Raw genomic sequence first — 27495 nt, 5'->3', positions numbered from 1 at the left:
ATTCAGATCACTACCAAAACATGCTCAAGTCTTTCTGAACCCAGACAACATTTCTCAATAAAAAAAATTCATCGTAATCCAAAAACCAGGTTTTGAGCTTTAGCATGAACAAGAGTATTCACAGAAACTCCGCCCTCCTGTGTTGATTGGCACATGCAATAACTGAAATGTAACATCATAATTATATGGAAAAGGATGGTGTAATGATGATGTAAATGAGTCTGATGAGTGACTCTGGCTCAGTTGGTGAAGCATTTTGTCCTGTAGCAAAGAGGAGGTGCGTTTGATCCCTGACCCACATGAGGGTGAAAGAAAAACAAAAAAAAAGTTTGTAGAGATAGAAATAATACAAGAAAAAAAATGAAGATAACAAAAAAAATGAAGATAACTGAATATGTTTATTTCACATCATAGATTCTACAAATAGATCTTTGTTACATCATAAGACACGCTGATGTTTAAAGCCACCGACCCATGTAATGTCATAATGCCACTTCTTGAAATAAAAGGAAAACAATTTACAGTAAAAAGGAAAACAACTGAATTAAATCTGGATCTGTGTCAAAATATAAAAGTGTCATTTAAAGACTTGATAACTGTCCTCCACTTTTTGAGTTATTGCATCTTGGACAGGTAGAAATGACAACCATTTAAAACAAATTTCTTCACAAACTCAATCTGGTAAACATCACCAGGACAGATCTTTTAATATTTTGAACATTCCTGTTTATTGCAACGTTGAGATAATTATCTTTGCTGCACCAGTAAACATTTTTTAAAGCCTTCCAAAATTGACTTTTGTCATTTCTAACATGGTTTCTGTCTCTGTAATTACGTATTAGACCCGTGCAATTAATCACCTAAACAGCTCTTTCACTTGGCTGAGTTTGTCCGTTCATGACTCAATGTAGATCCCCATAAGACAGGAAAGGACAGTTAAACGTTCAAAATTCTCAGGCACTCAGCTGGACTCCTGGATCCCTCGGCTGCCTTGCATTTTGCTTGGGGCAGCAAAACAAGAAGTTTGAAGCACATCATTGTCCAAGTTTCACAGAAAAAATAATCCAGAGATAACGAGACATATGAGGACAGAATGCGTACCAAGTTGCCCAGAGTTAGAACGAGTTGCCTGCCTCGGGCCGTCCTCAGTAGAATGCGACTGGCACCGAGGTGGCTGGGATCTACTGAGCTTCAGAACATGACTTTTCTGGACTTTACCGAGTGGTGTGCCTGCTCAGTAGCACTGAACGCATCCAGGTGAGCGCTGCTTGGGGAAATCAGTCAAATTGCAGCTCAACCTGTTCCAGCACCAAACTCAGGAATGTGAAAGAGCAGCTTTATCGTACAATCATCCACTGTGCCTTTGTGATTAACATACTTTAACTCAGACATATTTCATAGGAACTGCTTTTCTGATTAACAAATTATGAAGAAAAAAAATCTCAAGGCCCATGTTTGTTAACCACATCCATGAACAAGTAGCATTTATCAGTAACTTAAAAAACAATAAACAAAACTGTCTGATTTGTGGGTTTGGTACTTTAGTTTGACAAATAGGTTGTTACTGCGAAACACGTGATGAGCATAAGAAGAACATTAAAAAGCTCTCATTGTTCTCTTTTGGTGTCCTTGTTCTTGGTCTGTAGTTGTGCTGCTGTTTTGTACATTTTTAGGACCTCTTCCATCGAATGGCAGAGAAAATAGCATGGATGAAGTAGAGAAGAGTGGCCACGTAGGACATCACCTAAAACACAGAAATAAACAAAAAAGTGACGAGAAGGTCAAAGGACCTCATTTAAAAATGTCACGACTGACATTTAAAACCATTATTATTATTATATTCACAAAAAAAAAAAAAAACAGCTCTACAGCTGAGGTGTGTGTAAGGGGGTTGTGTGTATGTGTGTGGGTAGCGGTGGGTACCACAGAAATATATACATATAGTATGATGATTATAGTAAGACTATTGTTGAGGTTGTTGTTTTACACACACACACACACACACAACCTGACAAGTATAAATTCACAGTTTTCTACATATTTAAATAAAAAAAATCCTGTGTAATCAGGAATTTCTTTTTTGTCTTCTACACAGCTATACATTACACCATAGTGAATGTCATTCGATACCTATTTCACACATGGGAAAGTGGGTCTGTTGCCACGGCTAAACAAAAGCTGATAGGGCCAAATAATCAAATCCTCTGTTAGTCTACTACTGAATTGCGCAGAGGCACTTTAAAATTCAAAGATTTTGGCAAAGTGACTCCACTAGTGCAGATAACATTCTGATTACTGGTGACTTTAACATTTATATAAATAAGCCTTCTGATCCCCTCTACAAATCATATGGAAATTGTGGATGCATTAGGATTTCAGCAATGCATTCAGGACTCAACGCACCCTGGATGTGGTTCTCGCACGTGGTATTGCTGTCACAAATATTGACATCATGCCTCTTACATCAGTGGTCTCTGATCACTTACTTATTAGATTTACAGTTTTGCTGCCATGTTTAGTGGAACAACAACCTTATTTATCACTACGGTGACACATCAACTCCTCAACTACGACTGAACTCGAAGCTAGACTGCCTAATATCTTAGCTCCACGTTTGGAAAATCAGTAGACAGTCTTGTGGATAGTTTAAACTCAGTGCTCAAAACAACACTCGACATGATTGCGCCACCTATATTAACCCCCCCCCCCCAAAAAAAAAAAAAAAAAAAAACACAGTCACCTTGCTTCAATGATTAAACAAAAAAAGAAAAAGAAATTCAGGCATATTACATTAAAACTAGCGTGTTGCCTGTGGGGATCCATGGGTTCTATATTGGGTTGTGTTTATAAAATAGGTAGCTGACCATTTTCAAGGGTGGTAATAAATTGTGTAAAGTTTCTATAATGATTTTAACTGAAAGTCCAGGAAATTAAAATGAGAACATTTTGTGAATAATTGTATTTATTATTTAGCACATTTAGTTGAAGTCATGTTTTACAACTGGCAAAGTTGTGATATTTCCTTTGTTCAGAGCTTGTTTGGTTATAAGGGACTGATTCATGGTGATAAACATCCATTGTTCACTTTTTTAAACCTAATATCCCAATTTTCTCCAAAAATATTAGTCCTATCAACTTTTTTGGTGGCGTTGGGTGTTGATTAAAGCTTGTTTGGGAGCTAACTGGCTGTGCGAATCTCTTTTTCATTTTTTGTGGCGTTCATCCTTGACCCAAAATACATAAGCATACAAAACGGTAAATGTCAGCTCTCCCCGGTTTGTCCGTGATCAAATATGAACACACACATGCACACAAAGGTCACTTGGCTTTTAATATATAGAATTCTAAAATGATGCCATTTAAATGCACAGTGAAAAGTAATCTCTACATCACCAATTAAAAGAAATACAAATCTAAAAGCCAAAGAGAGAGATTACTTTGCACTGCGAGTTTAAACGGCATCATTTTAGAAATTTTTATCTAAAAAAGCCAGAATTTCTTTTTTTGTTTTTTGATGTCATAAAAAATTCAAACATATAAAAGCTCCAGGGGACTAATGTTTTTGCAGTACTGTATCAAATTCTTGTAAAAACACAAATCTGGTTCCACAGTCACCCGCTGACTTTTCTGTCCCCCGTCACGGCGGATGGGGTTTTTGGTTTTGGTGAGAGTAAAACTGGAGTTGTTTTGCTTCAAGAAATCAAAGTCAGTAAAACGTCCCCTGAAAGTGTCCAGAAGCATGTTTGCGTGAGTTCTTACCACCGCAGAAATGTCCAGGCGGTAAAATTTGAGTGTGGCATCGGACACAGTCAGACCGCTAATAATGGTCATAAAAGCCAGGGGTACCGCGGCGCTGAGGTAGAACACCGCCGCCACGAAATGATAAAGTGCATCCTACACATGACGGGATGGACAGAGGAAGAGAGAAGAGTCAGTGAGCAGAAAAGAGGAGACAGAATATACAACAACAACAATGTATCAGTCATTCATCTCATCCCACTAGCATCTATTTAATCATGCAGCCAATCAGCAGGAGGTGGGCGTGTCTAACCAGGCCGGGCCAGATGCTGCTCTGATTGCCTCCGCAGAGAAAGATGAAGAACCAGAGCGTCGTAAACACGAAGCAGAAGACGGAGACGAACATCACCCAACCCAAAGGGTTTGGTGGGCTCACGTACGTTGAAGCCACCAGGATCCAAACCAGACCACCGAACACCTGCAGGGTCACACAGGGGTCACAGGGGGTCAGTGAAAGTGAGACATTAAAGAACCACATCACCTTCTGGCAGGCAGCAGTTGGATGACAACTAATCATCAAACTTTGATCCCATCATCCCGCTGTGGGTCGACAGTTGGTCCACTTCCTGCTGTTTATAAAGGGACCCAATCTAACTGGATAAAGAGTTGTTGAGCTGCTTCACAGCTCATGTTTCTCATCATTTTACTTGCAAACCAGCAAATTAAAGCTTTAGAATTCAAGTCAGTTCAATCAATTGTTGACCCACGAGGAACTACGGGTTCTAGATATGAACGTCTGTACTGTATACGGAGGACAGCTGACTTTTGGGGAAAATCTGCTTACAATTATGCTACATATTTTAAGTATTGGCATAGAAAAATTCCTTGACTTTTATGAAAGTCTTTATTAAAGGTTTAAGCTGTTTTCAATTGTGTTCAATTTTCTAATATTAATTTTTGTCATCAATAAGCTTTTCTGAAGCTGCTTAACCAGGACAATATTCCATCTAAAGAAATGACAAATAACTGAATATTTGGACTGTGACAGTCTTCACATTAGATCAAATTTATTTCTTTTTTCTTTTTTTTTCTTTTTTTTGGGGGGGGGGGGGGGTGTGAGACACTGTTGAGACACAATTCTGCTGTTTAGTCCGGAGTGTTAATTCATGTTAATTCTGGGTTTGGGGTCACATGCAAACAGAAAATGTCCAGATTTGAATCTGCTGTCTGGGATGTTAGAGGATGGACAGACTGATGAATTCTGTCAGGTGTGCAGCTTCCTCACAGGCTTTTATTTTGAAATACAGGCTCTTATTGTGGAAGTGTGTATTGGTCCTATCATCTTGCTGTTTTCACGAATTGAATCCTCATGAAAAAATACATAAGTATGCCAAAGGACAAAAGTCAGCTCTTTCTTGATTTCAACTGATGCTCCGGATACACAAACACACCGAGGCCACTCCCCTTTATTATGTAGATTAAGACTTGGAAGGAGCAGTAAATCTCCCAAGGACAGACAAGTGAGGGAAGCTACCAGGATGTCCTCAGAAAATAACAGTGTATGAAGGAGACAAATGAGGGAAGCTACAAAAACACCAAAATGTCTTCAGATAGTACCTGGGAGTTAAAAAGAGACAAGTGAGGGAAGCTACAGAGAAACCAAAATGTCTTCAGGTAGTACCTGGGAGTTAAAAAGAGACAAGTGAGGAAAGCTACAGAGACACCGGGATGTCTTGAGATAGTACTTGGGAGTTAAAAGAGACAAGTGAGGAAAGCTACAGAGAGACCAAAATGTCTTCAGATAGCACCTGGGGAAAAAAGTGAGGAAACTTACAGAGACACCAAAATGTCTTCAGATAGTACCTGGGAGTTAAAAAGGGACAAGTGAGGGAAGCTACAAAGACATCAGGATGTCTTCAGATAGTACCTGGGAGTTAAAAGAGACAAGTAAGGGAAGCCACAGAGACACCAAAATGTCTTCAGATGATGACTGACAGTATAAGGAGACAGCTACAGAGACACTTGCAAAAACCTAAAGTAGTTACAGTGCCTGTGATTGGAGGATCTGTACACATAACCTGTTTTAACTGTGACATACTGCGATAATTCATATTAAAAACAAAACCTTTGTCAATGTCCAAATATACGATGTCTGTTAGAAAAGTATCCGACCTTTTTATTTTTTGCAAAAACCATATGGATTTGATTCACGTGTGATTGCATCAGCCAAGCTTGAACCTTCGTGCGCATGTGTGGGTTTTTTCACGCCTGTCGGTTGCGTCATTTGCCTGTGAGCAGGCTTTGTGTGAGCAGTAGTCCACCCCTCTCGTCGGATTTTTATTGCGAGTAAAATGTCTGAACGATTTGGAGCTTTGCTGCATCAATTTTTTCCAGAAACTGTGAGAGACCTCCAGGTGGACACCATTCGGAAAATTCATATGGCTTTCAGGGATGATTTTATGGGGATTACACAGATTAAGGAGTGCTCCAGCCAGTTTAAAGACCGCCCACAGCGTCTGAGAGCGCGGCGCACTCTGAGCGCCGATCGACAGGCTGAAACAACCAGATCATTTCCAATGTGAAGGCTTTGTTGATCCGGGACGTCGTCTGACTTACACAACAATGGCTGGAGACGTGGACATCAGTACTTTTTCGGCACATTCCACTGTTACAGGAGTTTTTTTCATGGAAAGAGGAGCGGAGGGATGCGCCACGGAGCCGCTCATGGTGCGGGACAAAACCACCTCCGTGTTGGTCTCACAGGACGGCTTTCAGACGGCTTTTCAGTCGTGTGACTATCCGAGAAATTGTGGATGAGCTGGACATGCCCCAAAATGTCCTGTGAGGCTTCATCACGGCGTTGCTTTGCGCCATGCAGACCAACACGGAGTTGGTTTTGTGCCGCGCCATGAGCGGCACGGTGGCGCATTCCTCCGCTCCTCTTTCCATGACAAAAACTCCTGTAACTGTGGAATGTGCCGTTCATTTCCAAACTGGACACTCTGTTGATCTGGGACGTCGTCTGACTAGCACAGGAATTGCGGAAGACGTGGACACCAGCACTTTTTCGGCACATTGAGACAGACATGCGGAGGAATTCCACGCGTCGTGGTGGAGCTGCATGGCACAAAGCAACGGCGTGATGAAGCCTCACAGGACATGTTGGGGCATGTCCAGCTCATGCACAATTTCTCGGATAGTCACACGACTGAAAAGCCGTCTGAAAGCCGTCAGAAAGCCGTCCTGTGAGACCAACACGGAGGTGGTTTTGTGGCGTGCCATGAGCGGCACGGTGGCGCATCCCTCCGCTCATCTTTCCATGAAAAAAACTCCTGTAACAGTGGAATGTGCCGAAAAAGTACTGATGTCCACGTCTTCTGCCATTGTTGTGTAAGTCAGACGACGTCCCGGATCAACAAAGCCTTCACGTTGGAAATTATCTGGTTGTTTCAGCCTGTCGATTGGCGCTCGGAGCACGGCGTGCTCTCAGACGCTGTGGGCAGTCTTTAAACCGGCTGGAGCACTCCTTAATCTGTGTAATCCCCATAAAATCGTCCCTGAAAGCCATATGAATTTTCCGAATGGTGTCCACCTGGAGGTCTCTCACAGTTTCTGGAAAAATTTGATGCAGCAAAGCTCCAAATTGTTCAGACATTTTCCTCACAATAAAAATTCGACAAGAGGGGTGGACCAGTGCTCACACAAAGCCTGCTCACAGGCAAATGACACAACCGACAGGCGTGAAAAAACTCACGCATGCGCACGAAGGTTCAAGCTTGGCTGATGCAATCACACGTGATTCAAATCCATATGGTTTTTGAAAAAAATAAAAAGGTTGGATACTTTTCTAACAGACCTATGGACCAAACTGTCTCAATGAAGAAATGGAGGACAGCGTAACTTCATCATGTTTTCATATTTATTCATGTAATCATACACAAGCTAATGCTAAGGCTAATACATGCTAATGTAGCAGATGAGCTAGTGAATGAAGTGGAGCAGTGAACACTCATGTAACTATTAAAAGAGAGAAAAACAACATAGACTTTGACTTTGAGTCTTCGGCCAAAGAATGCCTGAAGATTTTGCAATTTGAGAGTTACACATGAATTTTAGTCTTCACTGTAAAAATGCATAGCCTTTTGAAAAATGAGTGTTAGCTTTAAGGTATCAAACTCAGATTAGTCCCGCTAACAGCATGTAAAAGTACACACACCCCTTTAGTCAATATTGTGCTGATAGAGCCTTTGGCCTGCCACAAAGAATCACTTATTCTGTGATGAGAAACAGAAATGTTCTGTCTCAAGCCCTTATAAAGAACATTTTGTCTAATTTCAAGTGAAACTATATAATTACACAATCACCAAACAAGAAAAATGTGAGTAAAATATAAGAACTTGTCTTCCAGTGTATTTTAACAACTAAATTTCCACAATTGTTACAATTTTTAAAACATGCTTGATTGTAAAAAAATAAAAATTTATTTTGACCAATATTTTTATTATTGGATTAGAAAGAGGTACATATTTTTCAAATACCACAGCAGTTTAAAAAATGTTAGTGAGCCAAAAAAACAAAACAAAACAAAAAAAGCCCCACAACAACAACAACAAAAAACATTTCATCTCAAATGTTACTGAAATTGTACTCATTAGATGATTGTATCTTATATTAACTGGAATTAGCTATTTGGACTAGAAATTAGAGGAATATGCTTGGTGGTCAGGGACAGTGCCTCTAGATTGGTAGACCAGGGTGGTGGTCCCTCTGTTTAAGAAGGGGGACCGGAGGGTGTGTTCCAACTATAGGGGATCACACTCCTCAGCCTCCCCAGTAAGGTCTATTCCAGTGTACCGGAGAGGAGAATTCGACCGATAGTCGAACCTCGGATTCAGGAGGAGCAGTGTGGTCTTCATCGTGGTTGCGGCACACTGGACCAGCTCTACACCCTCCATCGGGTGCTCGAGGGTTCATGGGAGTTCGCCCAACCAGTCCACATGTGTTTTGTGGCTCTGGAGAAGGTCAGTGGAGTGTCCTTGCCTCAAGTGGAGGAGTTTAAGTATCTCGGGGTCTTGTTCACGAGCAAGGGACGGATGGAGCCTGAGATCCACAGACAGATCAGTGTAGTGTCTGCAGTGATGCGTTCGCTGTATTGGATCGTCGTAGTGAAGAGAGAGATGAGCATGGGGGCAAAGCTCTCGATTTACCAATCGATCTACGTTCCGACCCTCACCTATGGTCATGAGATTTGGCTCATGACAGAAAGAACGAGATCATGAAGAGTACAAGTGGCCAAGATGAGTTACCTCCGCAGGGTGGCTAGGTGCTCCCTTAGAGATAGGGTGAGGAGCTCGGTCACTTGGGAGGAGCTCGGAGTCAAGCCGCTGCTCCTTCACGTTGAAAGGAGCCAGCTGAGGTGGCTCGGGCATCTTTTCCGGATGCCCCCTATACGCCTCGCTGGAGATGTGTTTCGGGCACGTCCCATCAGGAGGAGGCCAGGACACGCAGGAGGGACTACGTCTCTCGGCTGGCTTGGGAACGCTTCCAGGGTTCCACCGGAGGAGCTGGGGGAGGTGTGTGTGGATCGGGAGGTCTGGGCAGCTTTGCTTGAGCTGCTGCCCCCGCAACCCGACTCCGGACAAAGCAGAAGAAAATGGATGGATGGATGGATGGATGGATGGATGGATGGATGGATGGATGGATGGATGGATGGATGGATGGATGGATGGATGGATGGATGGATGGATGGATGGATGGATGGATGGATGTTTTTGCATGTACACAGTAAATTTTGCTACAGTAAAGGAACAATGCAGTGAGTGAGTGAGTGAGTATGGTCCCATTCAGATTATCTTACACCGTATGACCATTCCCCACTCAATACCATTTTATATCATATATGTGATGTATCCTAAACTCTGTTTTAGTCATTTGAAATGTGTTCGTCGAAATTGATTAATGTGATCTTGTTTGTTGATTTTAATGTTTGTGTTCTGAAAGGCACCTATAAATAAACTGTATTATTATTATTATCATTTTTATAATTTTTTAAAAATAGTGTTAAAACATCACTATTTTACTATTAAAATGACTCCACTCTAGCAATAAATCAAGTTGATCCACACTCTGAGGAACTAACACCATTTTGAAGGGGATCATATCTACCATATTTCCTAGAGTATAAATTGAATTATTTTTTTCTTTTTTTTTTTTGTGTGTTTTTTGTTTTTACTGGTTTGGGAGGTCCTGCAATGTATATTTCGGTGTGACATATACTTAAAAAAAATCACGTTTATTATTAATAAGGACAATTATAATGACCATTTGTATATGACTAAACAAAATAAACTGTAATAATAAAATAATAAATGTCAAGAATAAAAAGCATGCTACAACAATGCACAAAAGGTATGGTAGGAAATGCAATAATGGGAATTGTGCAATATGAATGTATGTACATGGGTTTGTGCTTATGTCTACCAGTTTTCATCGTTTATAATAGAAACCATCGGCGGAATCAGCCAGAGGAGAAAATAAAATACAGGCGAGTGCGGACAGAGGAAAACATGAACACACTAAAGAAGGATTTACAGGAGCAAAACTGGGAAAAGGTATACAGTGAAAGTGATGTTGATAGTGCATATGAAACTTTTTTACAAATATTTACATCATTATATGATAAAAATTGTCCAATTAAACAAGACTACAGAAAACAAAAAATCCAAGCTCGACCATGGATGACGAAAGGGTTACGAAATGCATGTAATACGAAAAATACACTGTATAGAGAATTCATAAAACTAAAGACTAAAGAGGCAGAAAATAGATATAAGAAATACAAAAATAGATTAACTAATATTATACGGGTATGTAGGAAGGAATATTATAGTAACATATTATATAATAACAAAAACAATATTAAAGGAATATGGGATATATTAAATAGCATTATCAAAAATGGTAATAAAAAACAGAGTTACCCTCAGTATTTCATTGATAATAATGTCAAGAAGGAAAATAAGGATGAGGTAGTCAACGGTTTTAATAATTTTTTTGTAAATATTGGACCAAGCTTGGCAGAAAAAATTCCCGATTCCCAACCTGAGGATTGGGATAATAATCTCATAGAAAGAAATCCCTGTTCAATGTTCCTCACAGCAGTGGATGGAAATGAAATTATAGACATTGTGAATAATTGTAAATATAAAACATCTACCGATTTAAATGAAATTGATATGGTGGTGGTAAAACAGGTCATTGAATGGATTGTAGAACCATTAACATACATCTGTAACTTATCATTTCAAACCGGTAAATTTCCCAATCAAATGAAAATAGCTAAGGTTGTGCCGCTGTATAAGACTGGGGATAGACACCACTTCACAAATTATAGACCTGTTTCTTTGCTTCCACAATTTCCAAATTATTAGAAAAGTTATTCAATAATAGATTAGACAAATTCATAAATAAACATAAATTACTTACTGATAGTCAATATGGATTCAGAGCACATAGTTCAACATCACTTGCATTAACAGAATCAGTTGAGGAGATTACAAACGCCATAGACCACAAATTACATTCAGTTGGAATATTTATAGACCTTAAAAAGGCTTTTGATACAATTAATCATGACATATTAATCAATAAACTTGAACAGTATGGGATTAGGGGGTTGGTGTTGCACTGGGTGAGAAGCTACTTAAGTAACAGAAAACAGTTTGTGAAGTTGGGGGAATATACATCACCATGCTTGGACAATGCTTGTGGCGTCCCACAGGGGTCAGTATTGGGTCCAAAACTGTTTCTAATTTATATAAATGATATTGTCAATGTTTCCAAAATATTAAAATTAGTATTATTTGCAGATGACACAAGCATTTTTTTGTTCAGGGGGGGATTGCAGGAGTTACTGAGGAGGATCAGTATAGAAATGGGAAAATTGAAAATATGGTTTGACAGAAACAAATTATCATTAAACTTAAGTAAAACAAAATACATGTTATTTGGCTATTGTAATACAGACATACAGGTTCAGTTACAAGTCGAGGGGGTAGATATTGAAAGGGTACATGAAAATAAGTTTCTGGGGGTGATAATAGATGATAAGATAAACTGGAAGACTCATATAAAACATATACAAAGTAAACTGTCAAGAAGCATTTCAGTTCTAAACAAAGCGAAACATATTCTGGACCACAACTCACTCCGCATTCTTTACTGCTCACTGGTTTTACCATATTTACAGTACTGTGCAGAGGTATGGGGTAATACTTATAAAGGTACAACACAATCACTATCAGTAATGCAGAAAAGAGCTATAAGAATTATTCATAATACTGGCTATAGAGATCATACAAATCCACTATTTTTACAATCCAAATTCTTAAATTCACAGACTTGGTTCATTTTCAAACAGTACAAATTGTGTATAAAGCAATAAACAATTTACTTCCAGCAAATATTAAAAATATGTTTTTTAACAGATCAGGGGATTACAGTCTGAGGGGGAAATTTAATTTAAAGCATCAGTGGGCACGAACAACATTAAAAGGTTTCTGTATTTCTGTCTGTGGGGTGAGGATGTGGAACAGATTGGGAGTGGGGCTCAAGCAATGTCCAAGCATGAACCAGTTCAAACAGCGGTACAAAAATATGGTTTTTTCTGGGTATAGGGAGGAGGAAGGGTAATGAGGGTTAGGGTGTTTTTGTTTTTTGCTTCGGCTTGTAAATATATAGTATTTTGTATGTAAGTAGGTATGTGTAGGTGTATATTTATGTTTGTGTATATATATGTGTATATATGTATATGTGTATATATGTGTATGTATATGTGTATGTATGTTGATGTGTGTATGTATATATGTACGTGTATGTGTATATATATGTATATATATATATATATATATTGATATCGGTTTAGGTGTGTAGGAATCTATGTGTATATGTGGCAAAGGGTATTACTGGTTGTGCGGAAGAAGGGGTAGGGATAAATAAGCTGATGCTTCACCCTACCCCTTTTCGGACATGTTGGGTACACAGTAGGAACTTTTTTGTTGTTGTCTTTACTGATCTATCTTGTAATTGTTGTTGTATCAAATGTTCGAAATAAACAGTTTTCATTCATTCATATGTAGAACTACTTTTATTTTTCTATTTTATATTATTTCTTTTTACATTTAATGTACTGAGCAGATGGCTTTTCCAATTTCGTTGTACTTGTGACAGTGACAATAAAGGATACTCATTTAAAAATCCCAAATTAAAGAACTGATAATACAGAAAGGGGTATGACTTATACTCCGGTGTGACTTGTATATGGGGTTTTTTTTCTCTCCAAGAGGCATTCTTTAAAGGGCCCCTTCACACATAGTACAAAAACTGAAAATGTGTTGCCAATCACACTGTTAGCAGGAAAACAGTCAGCAGACGATTACTTTCGAGCTGGCGGTGAAATTTGTCCTAAGTGCCCCCACAAGTGTGGTGTTGCAAAAACAGCAACATACATGTGGCGTGCCAGAGTGACTCTCCCCTGCAACACGTGCCGTGCGTGTGAATCGCACGTGTGTTGCACTCCGGAGCACAACTAAATAGCAGTAAAAGTAACTCAAAAGAAATGATCACATAACACAGAAACACAGTGGCACATTGGTGTGTGCGCTGAACTGACAGGGGGTGTGTCCGCTGGTAGCCGCAGCTGTTGAGATCTCTGTTTCTGGACGTCACGCCTGGGCAACACGTACCGTGTGTGGACGGACATGAACTTACAACTGTCCACTGTGACGCGCATGTGTCTGCTTGCTGTCCTCACATGGAAATACATATAAACATATATCGCTGTTGCGACAGGCTGTAGCGAGCGAGCGCACATTGACAGGCTGCCCCAGGTGAAATGGACTGTCAGATCACAACACGCAGCGGGCGAGCTGAATATCACGTCACCCACATGAGCTCTGTTCCACATGACGGGTGTCTGTCCTGCGGCGCGCCATCAACAGGACACACGTGTCAGGCCGGACATACATGGATATGCCAGGCCAGTAGATGTGGACATGATAAGAGAGCATAAACTGCTTCACATTCATGTCATTTCATGAATGTACGTTTGTGACCATGGGTCATCTACAGAGGACAGACGGTTCATACTTGTCGTGTTTGCTCGATAAGAGGGATTCAATAAAATGTGGTGGTGTTTTTTTTATGGTGTGTAGTTTTATTTTTTGTTAAATACATCTATCTCCTTGTTGATCTGAAGTATTTTTCTGCACCTTTTATAGGACAGTGATGGTAGCTCAGTGGTAAAGTTTCTGGCTGGTAATCTGAGCTTTTATAAATTGCAGGTTCGAATCCCATGGGTGGCATGTATTTTTTTTTTCACAGCAGCTGTACGATGTGGTTACACATGCTCCAACTGCTCGTGTTCTCGCTGCGACGGTTTCGTGCACCAGCATGCACGAAACCGTCGCAGCGGGATCGTTCACGTCTCTGACTACATGTCCTTCCCGACGTCGGCTCGATGTTTTCGTGGTTCACTCATATGAGTTGTTACACTGTGATTTGCTCTGATTTGTACTTATTCTTACATTGTGTGAAGGGGACGTAACTGTTGTGATTTATATTCCAGAAAATACAGTAATCCCTCCAGCACTGTTGGGGCTGGAGGGATTACGTCTCTCGGCTGGCTTGGGAATGCCTTGGGGTTCCCCCGGAGGAGCTGGAGGAGGTGTGTGTGGATCGGGAGGTCTGGGCGGCTTTGCTTGAGCTGCTGCCCCCGCGACCCGACTCCGGATAAAGCGGAAGAAAATGGATGGATGGATGGACAGTTTTTGTTGTAATGTTCCTTTATTGCTGAAAAAAAATGCATACAAGGATCTAACAAAGATATATTCTGTTTGTGTGTGCTTTTCAAAAATTACCTTTAAACTAATTTGTTTTGTTTTTATTGGTTTACATTATCAAGTGAAATGTGTTGTGGATATCACAACAGTACAAGCTGTCCTCACGTTGTACATCAAAACCAATCACATCCAAGAGTCATTGTGCGGAATTATTACTTAATGAAAAAATGTCTGAACACACATATGTAGCGAAAATAAAACATCTTACAAATTTTATCTTCAGAACAAAACAAAAATGGTTATCTTTTCTGTGTGTGTGTCTGTGTGTAATAATTTTCCCATTATTTAAAGCATATACACTCAAGAATTCCATGTGAAAGGTATGGCTGAAGAAGCAGGCCTGGTTTTATATTTATTTAATATGACCAGTAAAAGTTTCAAAGATGATAACAAATTATACTCATAATCTACTTTACTGAATCCATTATTAAGATTAAAGTAAGAATCATTTCTACAAGTTTGCAAAGGGTGTAATTGTTTCAACAATTTGGTAATTTAATTCAGTTCTGAAAATGTTGTTGGCACGTAAAATTGTAACAGAAATAGAAGTTAATACATAATGTGTAAAATGTTCTGTACATACAATCAAATCAGGTTTCAATCAGCTGTTCAAACATACAAAGTTCAAAATCACATCAAAGCATTCAGAACCAATAGGCTATTTGCTTTTTACTCAACAACCAACATCCAGTCTGTGCTGACTGCATGCAAAGAATGTGACACACCCTGAATTCAGCAATACACTTGCAAATGGTCCATCCATTTATCCTGCATGGAATAATTTAACCCACCAAATTATGTTTTTTTTTTTCTTTTCTTAATTGTGCAGTTTACACATTTTTATTTAAGACATTATCGTAGGCATTTCATTCAACCTATATACTTATTATACACAAACTCATTTTAGGAACTAATCTGATACATTTTACATAGTTTTGTTCCCCCAAGAGCCTACCTTAACCTTTCATGAGAATTATTTTTTAAAAAGTTGTACAAAAGTGTTAGGCATAGGCTAATTATCTATCAGTTGCAATTAACTGACAAATAATTATCACAATGGACCACAATGAAAATAAGTATTATATATTTTTGAAGCTTTATTATGTTAATCCTTGATAATATATTTATTTTTTGTATATTTTATATGTTTATTGCCAAAAGTCAAGGTTAAAAACTATTAAAGAATTGATTAATTTTTGTTCCTCCTGTAGGTTTTGTTGCAACCTTGTAATAGCTATCACTATTGTAATAGTCATTACAATAGCAATTGCAAATGTAAACCTAACAACTATTTTTATAATAAATGTTAATAACGTAATTAATGTGAAAATAAGTGTCTACAAATTCTTAGTCAGACAATCACATTCTTTATAATTATTAGAAGGAGTAACTGTGCAAAATACTCAACCACTATTGCAGTCAATGCCAATAATGTAATGAAAGTCTGTCTTTATGAATATGAGTCTCTCTGTACAACAATTACTTTTCCAATCATTATTACAATAGTGGATGACATAGCACAAGAAACTCAACCATGGCACTAATAACTGTTAGTAACTAATGCCTCTCTTTAGGAATACATGAAAACATCTAAAATTACTGGTTTCATTCTTAGCATCATTGTAATTACTACATTATTATTATCATTTTTACAACAGTGGTTCACTTTGCTGTGCAATTTCACCTGTTACTGTAATAAGGAGAGGTGATACTCTAGTGGTTAACGAGTTGGGCATGAGACCAGATGACCCTCGGTTCAAATCCCAGCGTGACCAGAATATCACTAAGAGCCCTTGGGCAAGGTCCTTAATCCCCTAGTTACAACCAGTGAGTAGTGGGCGCCTTGCATGTGACATTGGGGTGAATGTGACACATTGATGTGTAAAGCGCTTTGAGCATCTGATGCAGATGTATAAGTGCTATATAAATGCAGTCCATTTCATTTTAATAAATATAAGAACAGTAATTTTTAACTAAGAATCTGCAGACATACTTTTACATTCATAGAGAGAACAATTAGTTCATGACTAACACTTATTACAATAGTGACTTAGTTAGCTATGCATTCGAACCTGCTATTGCAGTAATTATTATAATAGCAACAATTATTTGTTCAGGAATATTTTAAGATTCTCTTTAAGTTATGGAAGTGGTCAACAGACACTCATTGACTTGGCACAATTTTTAATTTTAAGATGCTTGGAGAAAGCCTTTCTAAAAATGTATTTTTTAAGGATTATTATTCATTGTTTTTAACATTTTGGGTTCTGATAACAAATAATCATGACTTGCACTCATAGACTGTGTGTATATATACTGGACAAAGCCTGTGTGATGTCACCTGTAGGTTTTCAAAAGAGACAAGAACAGCCGATATGAAGCCTGTATCTGGGGGTCACCATGTTGGCAGCGCTGATTCATGATGAACTCATCAATGCATAAAGGGGTGGAGCTTGGGTGCCTTAGTGTGTGATGAAAGAGGCCTGAACACACCCCTTTCTTCAAGTCCAAACCAGCTAAGCTAACAGACTAACCTCAGTTCAGGTGTTCATTAAATCATATTTTTGAGGAAAGTACGGTAGTTCTCATAATGACTTGCTTTGGTGCGGTTATAAGCCGCTTATTTTCTCACTAATTGTGCACTCAAGGAACTAACAGATCAGGCTACCAATACCTACTTACAACATTAATTCTAATCCAATTACTTTTTTTTTTGCAAATCTGACTGGTTAATCACATGAGATTTCAGACCATATAATATCAGGTTAACGGTGGCAAAATATTCAACCATTTCACATTTAGATCCATTACTCCATGCCCTGACTGGCCGCGTGCACTGCTACGCAGATGTAATAATGGCGCTGTTAGCTGAGAGTGAGAGAAAGTCGCGTACCGATGACTATGCCAAAATGGGTGAATTTAAGGTACCATACGAAAGTACTGATGTGGATTCTGATACAGATTCTGATGATTTGCAGATGTTCATGCTGTTATACGGTCGCAAATATCCGTAAAGCTAAATTTGCGACTGCATAACCAGCATGAATGTATGCAAATCATCAAACACAACAGGGTTATTCCCTAAATACCAGGAGAATTTCACTCAGTGCAAAAATTGTAGCAGGGACGCCGTAGGTAATCCACGAGGATGTTTCACCACACAAAAAGCCATGTTATTATAGGTGTTTGTCGAGCGGACAATGAATTATGGATGGAGCTATGAGAGGCAGAGTCACTGGGCTCAGCTGCTGTCACCCAAAGTGACCACGCCCACAATTATGCAGAACTTTATTGCTTAAAATGTCTGAAAAATAAGAAGTTGGGACAAAAAATTTCACTTACAGTTGTCATGGAAGAGGAAATGATCTATAGAGCCCAAAACTGTTTTTTTTTTTTTTGTTTTTTGTTTTTTGTACCAGGATGTAAACATGTTTCTTTCTGCTCTAAAGTTGGGCATTTTAACATGGACTCCTATGGGAATGTGCTCTGTTTTACAGTCAGCCTCAAGTGGCCAGTCAAGGAACTGCAACTTTATCTTCTTCTGGTAGTGCTTCATCTGAGGCCAATGAAGCTTACTGCTTGGTTGGACTCCAGAAAACAAAAGAGTCATTGATCTCCTGCTGGCGAAAACACTTAAAGCACACTTAAAATGCTTGTTTTCATAAATAAATGGCTTCCTTTGTGTCACGCTAATGCATCCTGGCACCTGCATAAGAAACTATAATCTATTATTAAATATATGAATCTCTCAACCCGCTGTAACTCTGAACAGGACTAAGCGGAATCAGAAAATGAATGAAGGAATATTAATCTTTTCTGAATTAAAACAAAAAACAAAGAACCCTTTCTGCAGAGCATTTTAATTATCTCATTTTTGTTGGTTCAGCATCAACATCATGTGGCTGCTGTTTCCCTGTTGCCATGGCAAGATATAGTTGTTTTACACCAGAAGCCATTTTTGACACTGGCAGAAATTCAGACAGTACAACTTTAAGAGACAGGCAACAGAGATGTGTTTTGCACCAACAATCATAAAAAAGAGTCAATGTAGCATCAGGAGAACTGTCAATTTACATGTTTTCACAGGTGTCAAATCAGGTTTATGCATCGTATCCAAGTAGGGAACTGATCAGAGCGGCTGAGGGTCTGTTATTTCTTTCCAGAGTTTTTAGGAAATTCAAAGCTTCATTAACCAAGGTGCTCGAGTGCGACCCAGCCTTCAACACGGAGCTCAGCAAACACCTGAAGCAAATGTTCATCGCTGTGAAAACACCACCTCATACAAATATCTCTTGAGGCGCTCACATGTAGCGGGATCAGCAAATATTACACAAGCCTCAGCCCCTTAATGCCATATCAGACTGACGATCCTATCCAAACCACCGGAATGTTGAACTTTTTTAGATGAAATGAATCCAAAAAGTCTCACATTCCAATATATATATATATATATATATATATATATATATATATATATATATATCTATATATATATATATATATATATATATATATATATATATATATATATATATATATATATATATATATATATAAGTAAGTCCCTTCGGCTGCTCCCTTGTTTGCACTCGGGGTCGCCACAGCAAATCCAAGGTGGATCTGCATGTTGAATTGGCACAGGTTTTACGCCAGATGCCCTTCCTGACGCAACTCCACATTACATGGAGAAATGTGGCAGGGGTGGGATTTGAACCCGGAACCTTAACCACTTGGCCACCACCCCTCTATATATATATATATATATATATATATATATATATATATATATATATATATATATATATATATATATATATATATATATATATATATATATATCTCAAATCAAATCAATTTTATTTATATAGCGCCAAATCACAACAAACAGTTGCCCCAAGGCGCTTTATATTGTAAGGCAAAGCCATACAATAATTACGGAAAAACCCCAACGGTCAAAACGACCCCCTGTGAGCAAGCACTTGGCGACAGTGGGAAGGACAGTGGGAATATATATATATATATATATATATATATATATATATATATATATATATATATATATATATATATATATATATATATAACAAAATACTAAATATTTCTGGTGTAAATGGTCAGTCAAGCCAGACTTTGAAGAAAATTTGGTTTTAAACACCAACTTGAAAATGTAGTTTCTGTGTGAAGAACCAGGACATTAAAAAGTCATCCATCCATATTCCAACTCTTTCATTGGACCATGTCTGCACACAAATCTACATTTTCAGCCATATTTATTGATAAGCACAACAAACATAACATCTGGGTGTCAAAATCCAACCCCTCATCCACATCATGACACCTGCGTAAACCATCAAGTAGGCGTATGCCTGTTGGGGTGAAATACAGTGTGGACCTTGTCTGACCCATGGTGACTACCATAGCCATGAAGGGCCAACAGGAACCCTGAATCAACAATGTCCCTCACCACTGAGGGATTGCCGCAAGTCACGATGACGTTAACATCTGTGTCAGTTTTCAGATTTCACCACGTGTCTTATAAAGACATCTGTTCTTAGATCCACATTATGGACCTCTTGATCTTGGAGTCTATGGGAGTGTTAACTACACATTCTCACTCTAAACTCTTTCCAGCTTTATGCTTGGTCAGTACCCTGTTGAGTTAGGTAGTACTTTCACATCATTTAGTGACACACTGGGGAAAAAACTGCTTCCGTTCCATGCCATAAGGGAACATTAATCTACAACCCCAAGTCCAATGAAGTTGGGACGTTGTGTGAAATGTAAATAAAAACAGAATCCAATGATTTGCAAATCCTCTTCAACCTATATTCAATTGAAAACACCACAAAGACAAGATAGATGTTCAAACTGATAAGACTTTATTGTTTTTGTGCAAATATTTGCTCATTTTGAAATGGATGCCTGCAAGATGTTTAAAAAGCTGGGACAGCAGCAACAAAAGACTGGGAAAGTTGATGAATGCTCAAAGAACACCTGCTTGGAACATTCCACAGGTGAACAGGTTAATTGGAAACAGGTGAGTGTCATGACTGGGTATAAAAGGAGCATCTCCAAAAGGCTCAGCCGTTCATGGGGCGAGGATCACCACTTTGTGAACAACTAGGTGAAAAAATAGTCCAACAGTTTAAGAACAATGTTTCTCAACGTTCAATTGCAAGGAATTTAGGGATTCCATCATCTACAGTCCATAATATAATCAGAAGATTCAGAGAATCTGGAGATCTTTCTACACGTAAGCGGCAAGGCTGAAAACCAACATTGAATGCCCGTGACCTTTGATCCCTCAGACGGCACTGCATTAAAAACTGACATCATTGTGTAAAGGATCTTACCGCGTGGGCTCAGGAACACTTCAGAAAACCATTGTCAGTTAACACAGTTTGTCGCTACATCTACAAGTGCAAGTTAAAACTCTACCATGCAAAGCGAAAGCCATACATCAACTACATCCAGAAATGCCGCCGCCTTCTCTGGGCCCCAAGCTCATTTGAAATGGACAGACACAAAGTGGAAAAGTGTGCTGTGGTCTGATGAGTCCACATTTCAAATTGTTTTTGGAAATCATGGACGTCGTGTCCTTCGGACAAAAGAGGAAAAAGACCATCCAAATTGTTACTAGAGTAAAGTTCAAAAGCCAGCATCTGTGATCATATGGGGGTGTGTTAGTGCCCATGGCATGGACAACTTACACATCTGTGATGGCACCATCAATGCGTAAAGGTACATCCAGGTTTTGGAGCAACGTCTTTTTCAGGGACGTCCCTGCTTATTTCAGCAAGACAATGCCAAGCCACATTCTGCACGTGTTACAACAGCGTGGCTTCATAGTAAAAGAGTGCGGGTACTAGACCTGTTGGCCATTGAAAATGTGTGGCACATTATGAAGCGCAAAATACAACAATGGAGACCCCGGACTGTTGAACAACTGAAGTTGTACATCAAGCAAGAATGGTAAAGAATTCCACCTACAAAGCTTCAACAATTAGTTGTCCTCAGTTCCCAAATGCTTATTGAGTGTTGTTAGAAGGAAACGTGATGTAACACAGTGGTAAACATACCACTGTCCCAGCTTTTTTGAAACGTGTTGCAGGCATCCATTTCACAATGAGCAAATATTTGCACAAAAACAATAAAGTTTATCAGTTTGAACATTAAATATCTTGTGTTTGTGGTGTAGTCAATTGAATGTAGGTTGAAGAGGATTTGCAAATCATTGTATTCTGTTTTATTTACATTTTACACTACATCCCAACTTCATTGGAATTGGGGTTGTATGTTTGTATTATAGATATGTAAGTTATGGTTAAGGTTCCTCAACTCACATATTCATGTTTGGTTAAAAAAAGGCTTTGAGTCAAAATGTGTTGACTTGGGAGTGAGGATGTGCTACTTGCAGTGGCAAGATGATGTCGTCTGCTGGTGGAGTATGTTTTGCTACTTGGTATCCTGGACTGGTGGGCAGCAGCACCAATAGCAGTTGCTGACAACAGCATAGGCAACCAGCAACTATTACACAGTGATGAGTGGGTGTATACGGCATTATTTATGTACCGGGATGAAAGTCCCGGGTCCCAATTGAAAAGACGTTCCCGCTAGCTTGGCTAACGGGGAGTTCCCCTTTGGCTGACCTGGTAGAGGAACGGTCTTTTGGTGCGAGCCGCGTGGGTTCGATCCCCCACCGTCGTCCCGGCCACGAAGGTCCTGCTGCTTCAATCTGGCGTCACGAACAGGATGTGCGTCACAGAGTATGCTAATGTGCACCTGTGAGTTCGGGACGAAGTCAAAAATGGTGGGGAGATGTGTAGCGGGATGAAAGTCCCAGGTCCCAATTGAAAAGACGTTTCCGCTAGGTTGGCTAACGGGGAGTTCCCCTTTGGCTGACCTGGTACAGGATGGTCTTTTGGTGCGAGCCGCGTGGGTTTGATCCCCCACCGTCGTCCTGGCCACAAAGGTCCTGCTGCTTCATTTATATGCTCCAGCCATGACCAATGAGTCCTATAAACAGACACAGTGGGGAAACCAAGGGAATCTACCCTGCTGTCCAGCAGACGACTACTAACGATATCTGGTACAAGAAGGTTGGTCCACTGCATCCAGAGGGCAAAATAAGCAACCTTCAACTTAAGATCAAAACCACAGTACTGACACAACAAGATTAACTGAAAATCATGGCAATGGTTGAAGTACGAAACAAGAGCGTAGTCAAACGTGCCCTGTACTCAGCACATGTAACACATTAAACATGTGGGAATATTTAAATGCTTGTAAAATTGGGCAAGACTCAACATACCTTTGCTGGGCGTTTGGTAGACAACATACTGAAGAAATGGACAAGTCAGAAGCATAACAGGTCACTATGTGTACTACTCTGGCAACACATATGGTGGTCTGCAGACAATGCAATAATTATTGATGATAATTTGAACAAATACATAAGAACTATGAATCCATTCAGCAAGTGAGAGTCTGAAGAGCGTCACGCTTCTTGTTTTACCAGAGTCCCGTTTGCTGTCTCGTGTTCATGGTTCCTGTTGGGCCTTCACGGCTACCATAGCACACATGGACCCCGCCGTATTTCACCCCAACAGCCAATCCCCTACTTGATCCGTTACTCGGGTGTCACAACATGGACAAGGGTTCGGTCATTTAGAAATATCCAAGTGCATCAGAAAGTTCAAGTTTGGCTTATTTAGGATTTTAGTTGCATTAATCATCGATACATGTTGGTGACATTGCAATAAATATTTTATTTTTAACATTTTACTGAAAACATGGGACACTATTGCTCTGACAAAAACAGTGTTTGGTTTCAACAAAATACAGATGAAATGTTTTTCAGTCCTTTCTGAGACTACATTATTCAGCAACTATTGTAAACTCTTCGCATTTCAGTCTTGATATACTGTTTGCTTTATGTACTGTATAAACACTTAGTTCAAACTTGGTTCCATCAAAGCTTCTTTCTGTCAAAGCTTTTCTTCTGTTGCATGTTGTCCCCGTGTACCATCAAAGATGCAAATAAGGTTGATTTCCCAACCAAGGTTGGTATCAGGATTGGTTTGAAACTGTATTAGGGTACAGACTAGAGTGGTACTTAAATATACATCTCCGTCAGAGTGCAGCAGTGCAAAACTGAGCACAAGCTCCTCTGTCTATAGGTTGCTGTTTACTGATTGCTATAGCAACATGAAAATTTCCCCCATTGTTACAAACTCAACTGCAGAGAAATAAAATGACCTATGCCAAATCTAAAAATAAATAAATAAATAGTGGAAATAATGGTCCTGTAATATTTCCAATGTTATATGCTCGATAATGAATTTGTTATGGTTCCCTCCTTTACATCTGAAATTAGTTTCGTTCTTCAATTGATTCTGAAGTTTAACTGCTTTCAAAGGTTTTTATGATCACATTTTAGAATGTATCCTATGCTGGCTGGATGTTGATTTTATTTTATTTATTGAAATGTGCATGTGTGTGTATGCATGCATATATATGTATATTGTAGCGACATTCATCACATTTGGACATAATTCACCATAACTGAGTGGTCCTTGTCTGTTCTATGATCTGTTAACACGCCTGAATGTGCAAACATAGGCCATGTGTCCCATGTACTACATGTGTTAACACGCCAAGGTGCACAGACTGAGCTTCCTGTCTCGATAATGTGGATTCTAGCCAAATAAAGCCTCTCTGCACCTTTGATGCCTGTCCCTGCCTTTGTTTTTACCTGAGCAATCAGCAATGCTCATTCTGGTCTTGCCAACGTGTATTCATGTTGTGCATCTGACAACCTGTCTCTGATGAACTTGCATACAAGCCTGTCTTGTCTGTATATTCCTGCTGTAAATGGACTGCATTTATATAGCACTTTTCCATTTGCATCAGACGCTCAAAGCACTTTACACATCAATGCCTCACATTCACCCCGATGTCAGGCTGTTGCCATGCAAGGTGCCCACAACAAACTGGGAGCAACTAGGGGATTAAGGACCTTGCCCAAGGGCCCTTAGTGATTTTCCGGTCAGGCTTGGATTTGAACCGAGGATCCTCTGGTCACACACAGCCAATATCTCAAAATAACTTGCACGTCTTACAGCGTTTGCATGCTTTGCGTGCAAACACTGTTTACTTCCTGCTATTCATAATCAACAAGGGTGTGTAGCTGAGAATTCTTGTTTTATTGTTTTTTAATTATTATTATTTTGTTTTGAATTTTTTTCTTTTTTACCTATTGGCATGCACTTTGATTTCTAGAAACCTGCTTTATTATTATTATTATTATTATTATTATTATTAATACGGCAATACAAGGGGACATTAATTAATACAGTAATAAGGATTAAGTAACAATGAATTAAGATTTCACTTTGTTTAGAAATCATTTATAAAGGTTTGTTCATGATAACTAAGGTGTTAATTTAGGCATTATTTAATAAAGAACCCGAACATCACTAACAGATGATTAAGCACAGTTAACTCTTACATCACTCTTGGCTAAACCTTTTTAGCCTTTTTACTTTTAATATTATTTCATGGATAAACTGCTTTACCTCTCAGCGGCTCAGTTAATGAGTACAATACTAATGTTTGTCAGCGTTTCTCGTATTGCTGCAGACTGTTGTAACAAGCTGGTTTTATCGACCCCTATCTCCGCTGTTGCTAACTGGTCGGTCTAATTCAGTGATCAAACGTTGATGTCTGAACAGCGTTAATGACACGCACATTCCTGACCTCAATGCAGCAACGATGAAGATGCAGATAGAAAAGAAAGAGGGGGAGAAACCTCAAGATCATAATCTGAACAATGTGGGCAAATAAGGCAGAGAGAAAGAAGGAAGGAGGACGAGAGTGGAAAGAAAGAAAATGTCAAGGTCTCTGAGGGAAACTCACAAACTCTGGGAGGAAAAAGATGTCAGGAACGGTGGTGAAGATACTGCCGCCTTTGGGCATAACATCCCCTGAGGTGGTGGAGGCCATAGTCCTGAATGACACCTGATTTCCTCTGGACTGAGATGTGTGACCTTTCCTAATCTGCTTTTTAAGGACTGACTCTCTCTCTCTCTCTCTGTTTTCTCCCACACCTCCCTCTACCCCTCCTCCTACTCTCCCATCACTCCGGTTGAAATTTCCAGTTTGACAAGTGCATTTGTTTTCTTTGTGCAGTGAGAAATGACTGCTTGTTTGTCTCTGTTTAGGCACACTGAGTTTTCCTGGGGCTCGCTGTGATCAGTAATGATGATTTGTTTCCTTATTCAATAAAATTTGCAGAAATGTCGAAACAGTTTGTGGTTTAATGTAAAAAGGTTACTCTGCAAGAACAATGGAAAAAGCCTGAAAGCAGCTGTAAGTGCGACATGGAGCCAGGAAGAGGCTGAGAGGCAGAGAAAGTAGTTCAGTGGGAAGAGGACCTGGACGAGAAATATGGAGGCATGGATTCGAACCCATAGCCACACTACACCATACTGTTCCAATCCACCCAGTTGTAAATGAGTACTGGTCTGGATTGTAGAAGTAACCTGCAATAGATTGATGTAGACTGATGCAACATGAAGTTGCATCGAGGTAGCCCTCTCGTTCACTGGGGAAAACTCCAACAAGTAACAGCACTCAGCTGGACTTGTAAGTATCTCCACAACTGCCTGGCAATTGCCACCCTGGACAACTCCGGAAAGAGAGTCCAGCCCCTCTCCAGGAGTGTGGTTCCAGAGCCGTGCTGTGTGTGGAGGTGAGCTCAACTATTTCTAGTTGGTATCGCTCCACTTCCCGCTCAGGTTCTTTCCCCACCAGAGAGGTAACCCTCCATGTTGCAAGAGTTAAGTTCCATAATAGAGTGTCAGTCAGTGCAGGCATTTGCCCCTGCTCACTTCCAGAAAAGCAGCACACCAAACCCTCTACGGACTCCCTGCAGGCAGGGAGCCCACATGGAAATGACATTGTGTTTTTTCTTTGGGTTGAGCCCAACAAGTCCAACAGTGGTAGACGCAGCCACCAGGCACATGCCTGTGACCTAACACCACCACGCCTTTGTGCCCCCAGGACTGGCAGCAGGAGGAGGCCCCTGTATGAGTGAATGAATGAGTGGAAAAGGAAGCATCAACTTGAGTTGAGACTGTCAGCTTTGTACACGTATTGCAGACACAACGGACCGCAGACGGAATGCAAGCGTAGTATGTGGGAATAACTTCTAAACCAATTACCGATTTCACACCGCCTATAAACGTTTCTGCATCAACTGTGGAGTTATGATTAAGCCAGTGGTGAATCGAACTACAGACTCTCTATTGTACTTTAAAATAAACACTGCTGTGGCACAAAGTACCGGTACTTTTGGTACAAGGTGGGTAGTTATGAGTTGAACTAGTTCTGAGCAGAAGTTTAGACATAGCGGCACCACACTCCAGCGCATAACACAACCACTGTTTACTTGCACTCAGAAAAAAGACAAGTGTCCACAGCAGACAATAGCCACTGTTATGTGTCGACGCGGGTTGAGGAGCGGACCTGCGTCTGACTGAACCCAGCGCTAAAATAACCAGAAAGCGGTTCCAATAACAAAACAATTTATTTTCCCCCTTTTGTGCAATACTCGGTGTACAAACATAAAACGCGTCTGTCTGGCGGAGTGAAGGACGGCGCGCTCTCCAGCGCCCAAAGGGATCGAAGCCTGGCGCCTCTGGACCCACGTTCACCGCCAAACACCCCCCAGGTGGACACGACAAACCGACTCTGTGAAGGATAGAAAAGGTGAGGTAAGTCAGCAGCTACAACTAATATCCTTCAAAGGCACACACTATCAGCAACACATTCAGGTCTGAATTTAAGCTTTATGTAA

The 27495-nt window shown here is 39.8% G+C and overlaps 1 protein-coding gene across 1 annotated transcript; it reads right to left on the bottom strand.

Annotated features, from left to right (window-relative positions):
• Positions 1-379: 379 nt before the first annotated feature.
• Positions 380-25711, bottom strand: LOC117523802 (myelin and lymphocyte protein-like). The gene is made up of 4 exons (XM_034185413.1): positions 25554-25711; positions 4052-4216; positions 3760-3894; positions 380-1744 (listed from the first exon to the last, which is right to left on the bottom strand). Exons 1-4 carry the CDS (start codon positions 25638-25640, stop codon positions 1670-1672), a joined length of 462 nt encoding a protein of 153 aa, XP_034041304.1. The 5' UTR covers positions 25641-25711; the 3' UTR covers positions 380-1669.
• Positions 25712-27495: the final 1784 nt, after the last annotated feature.

This window comes from Thalassophryne amazonica, chromosome 13, assembly GCF_902500255.1.
Source record: "Thalassophryne amazonica chromosome 13, fThaAma1.1, whole genome shotgun sequence".
NCBI lineage: Eukaryota > Metazoa > Chordata > Actinopteri > Batrachoidiformes > Batrachoididae > Thalassophryne > Thalassophryne amazonica.
The sequence above is the reverse complement of the archived record's forward strand: the minus strand, read 5'-3'. Positions and strand labels throughout refer to the sequence as shown.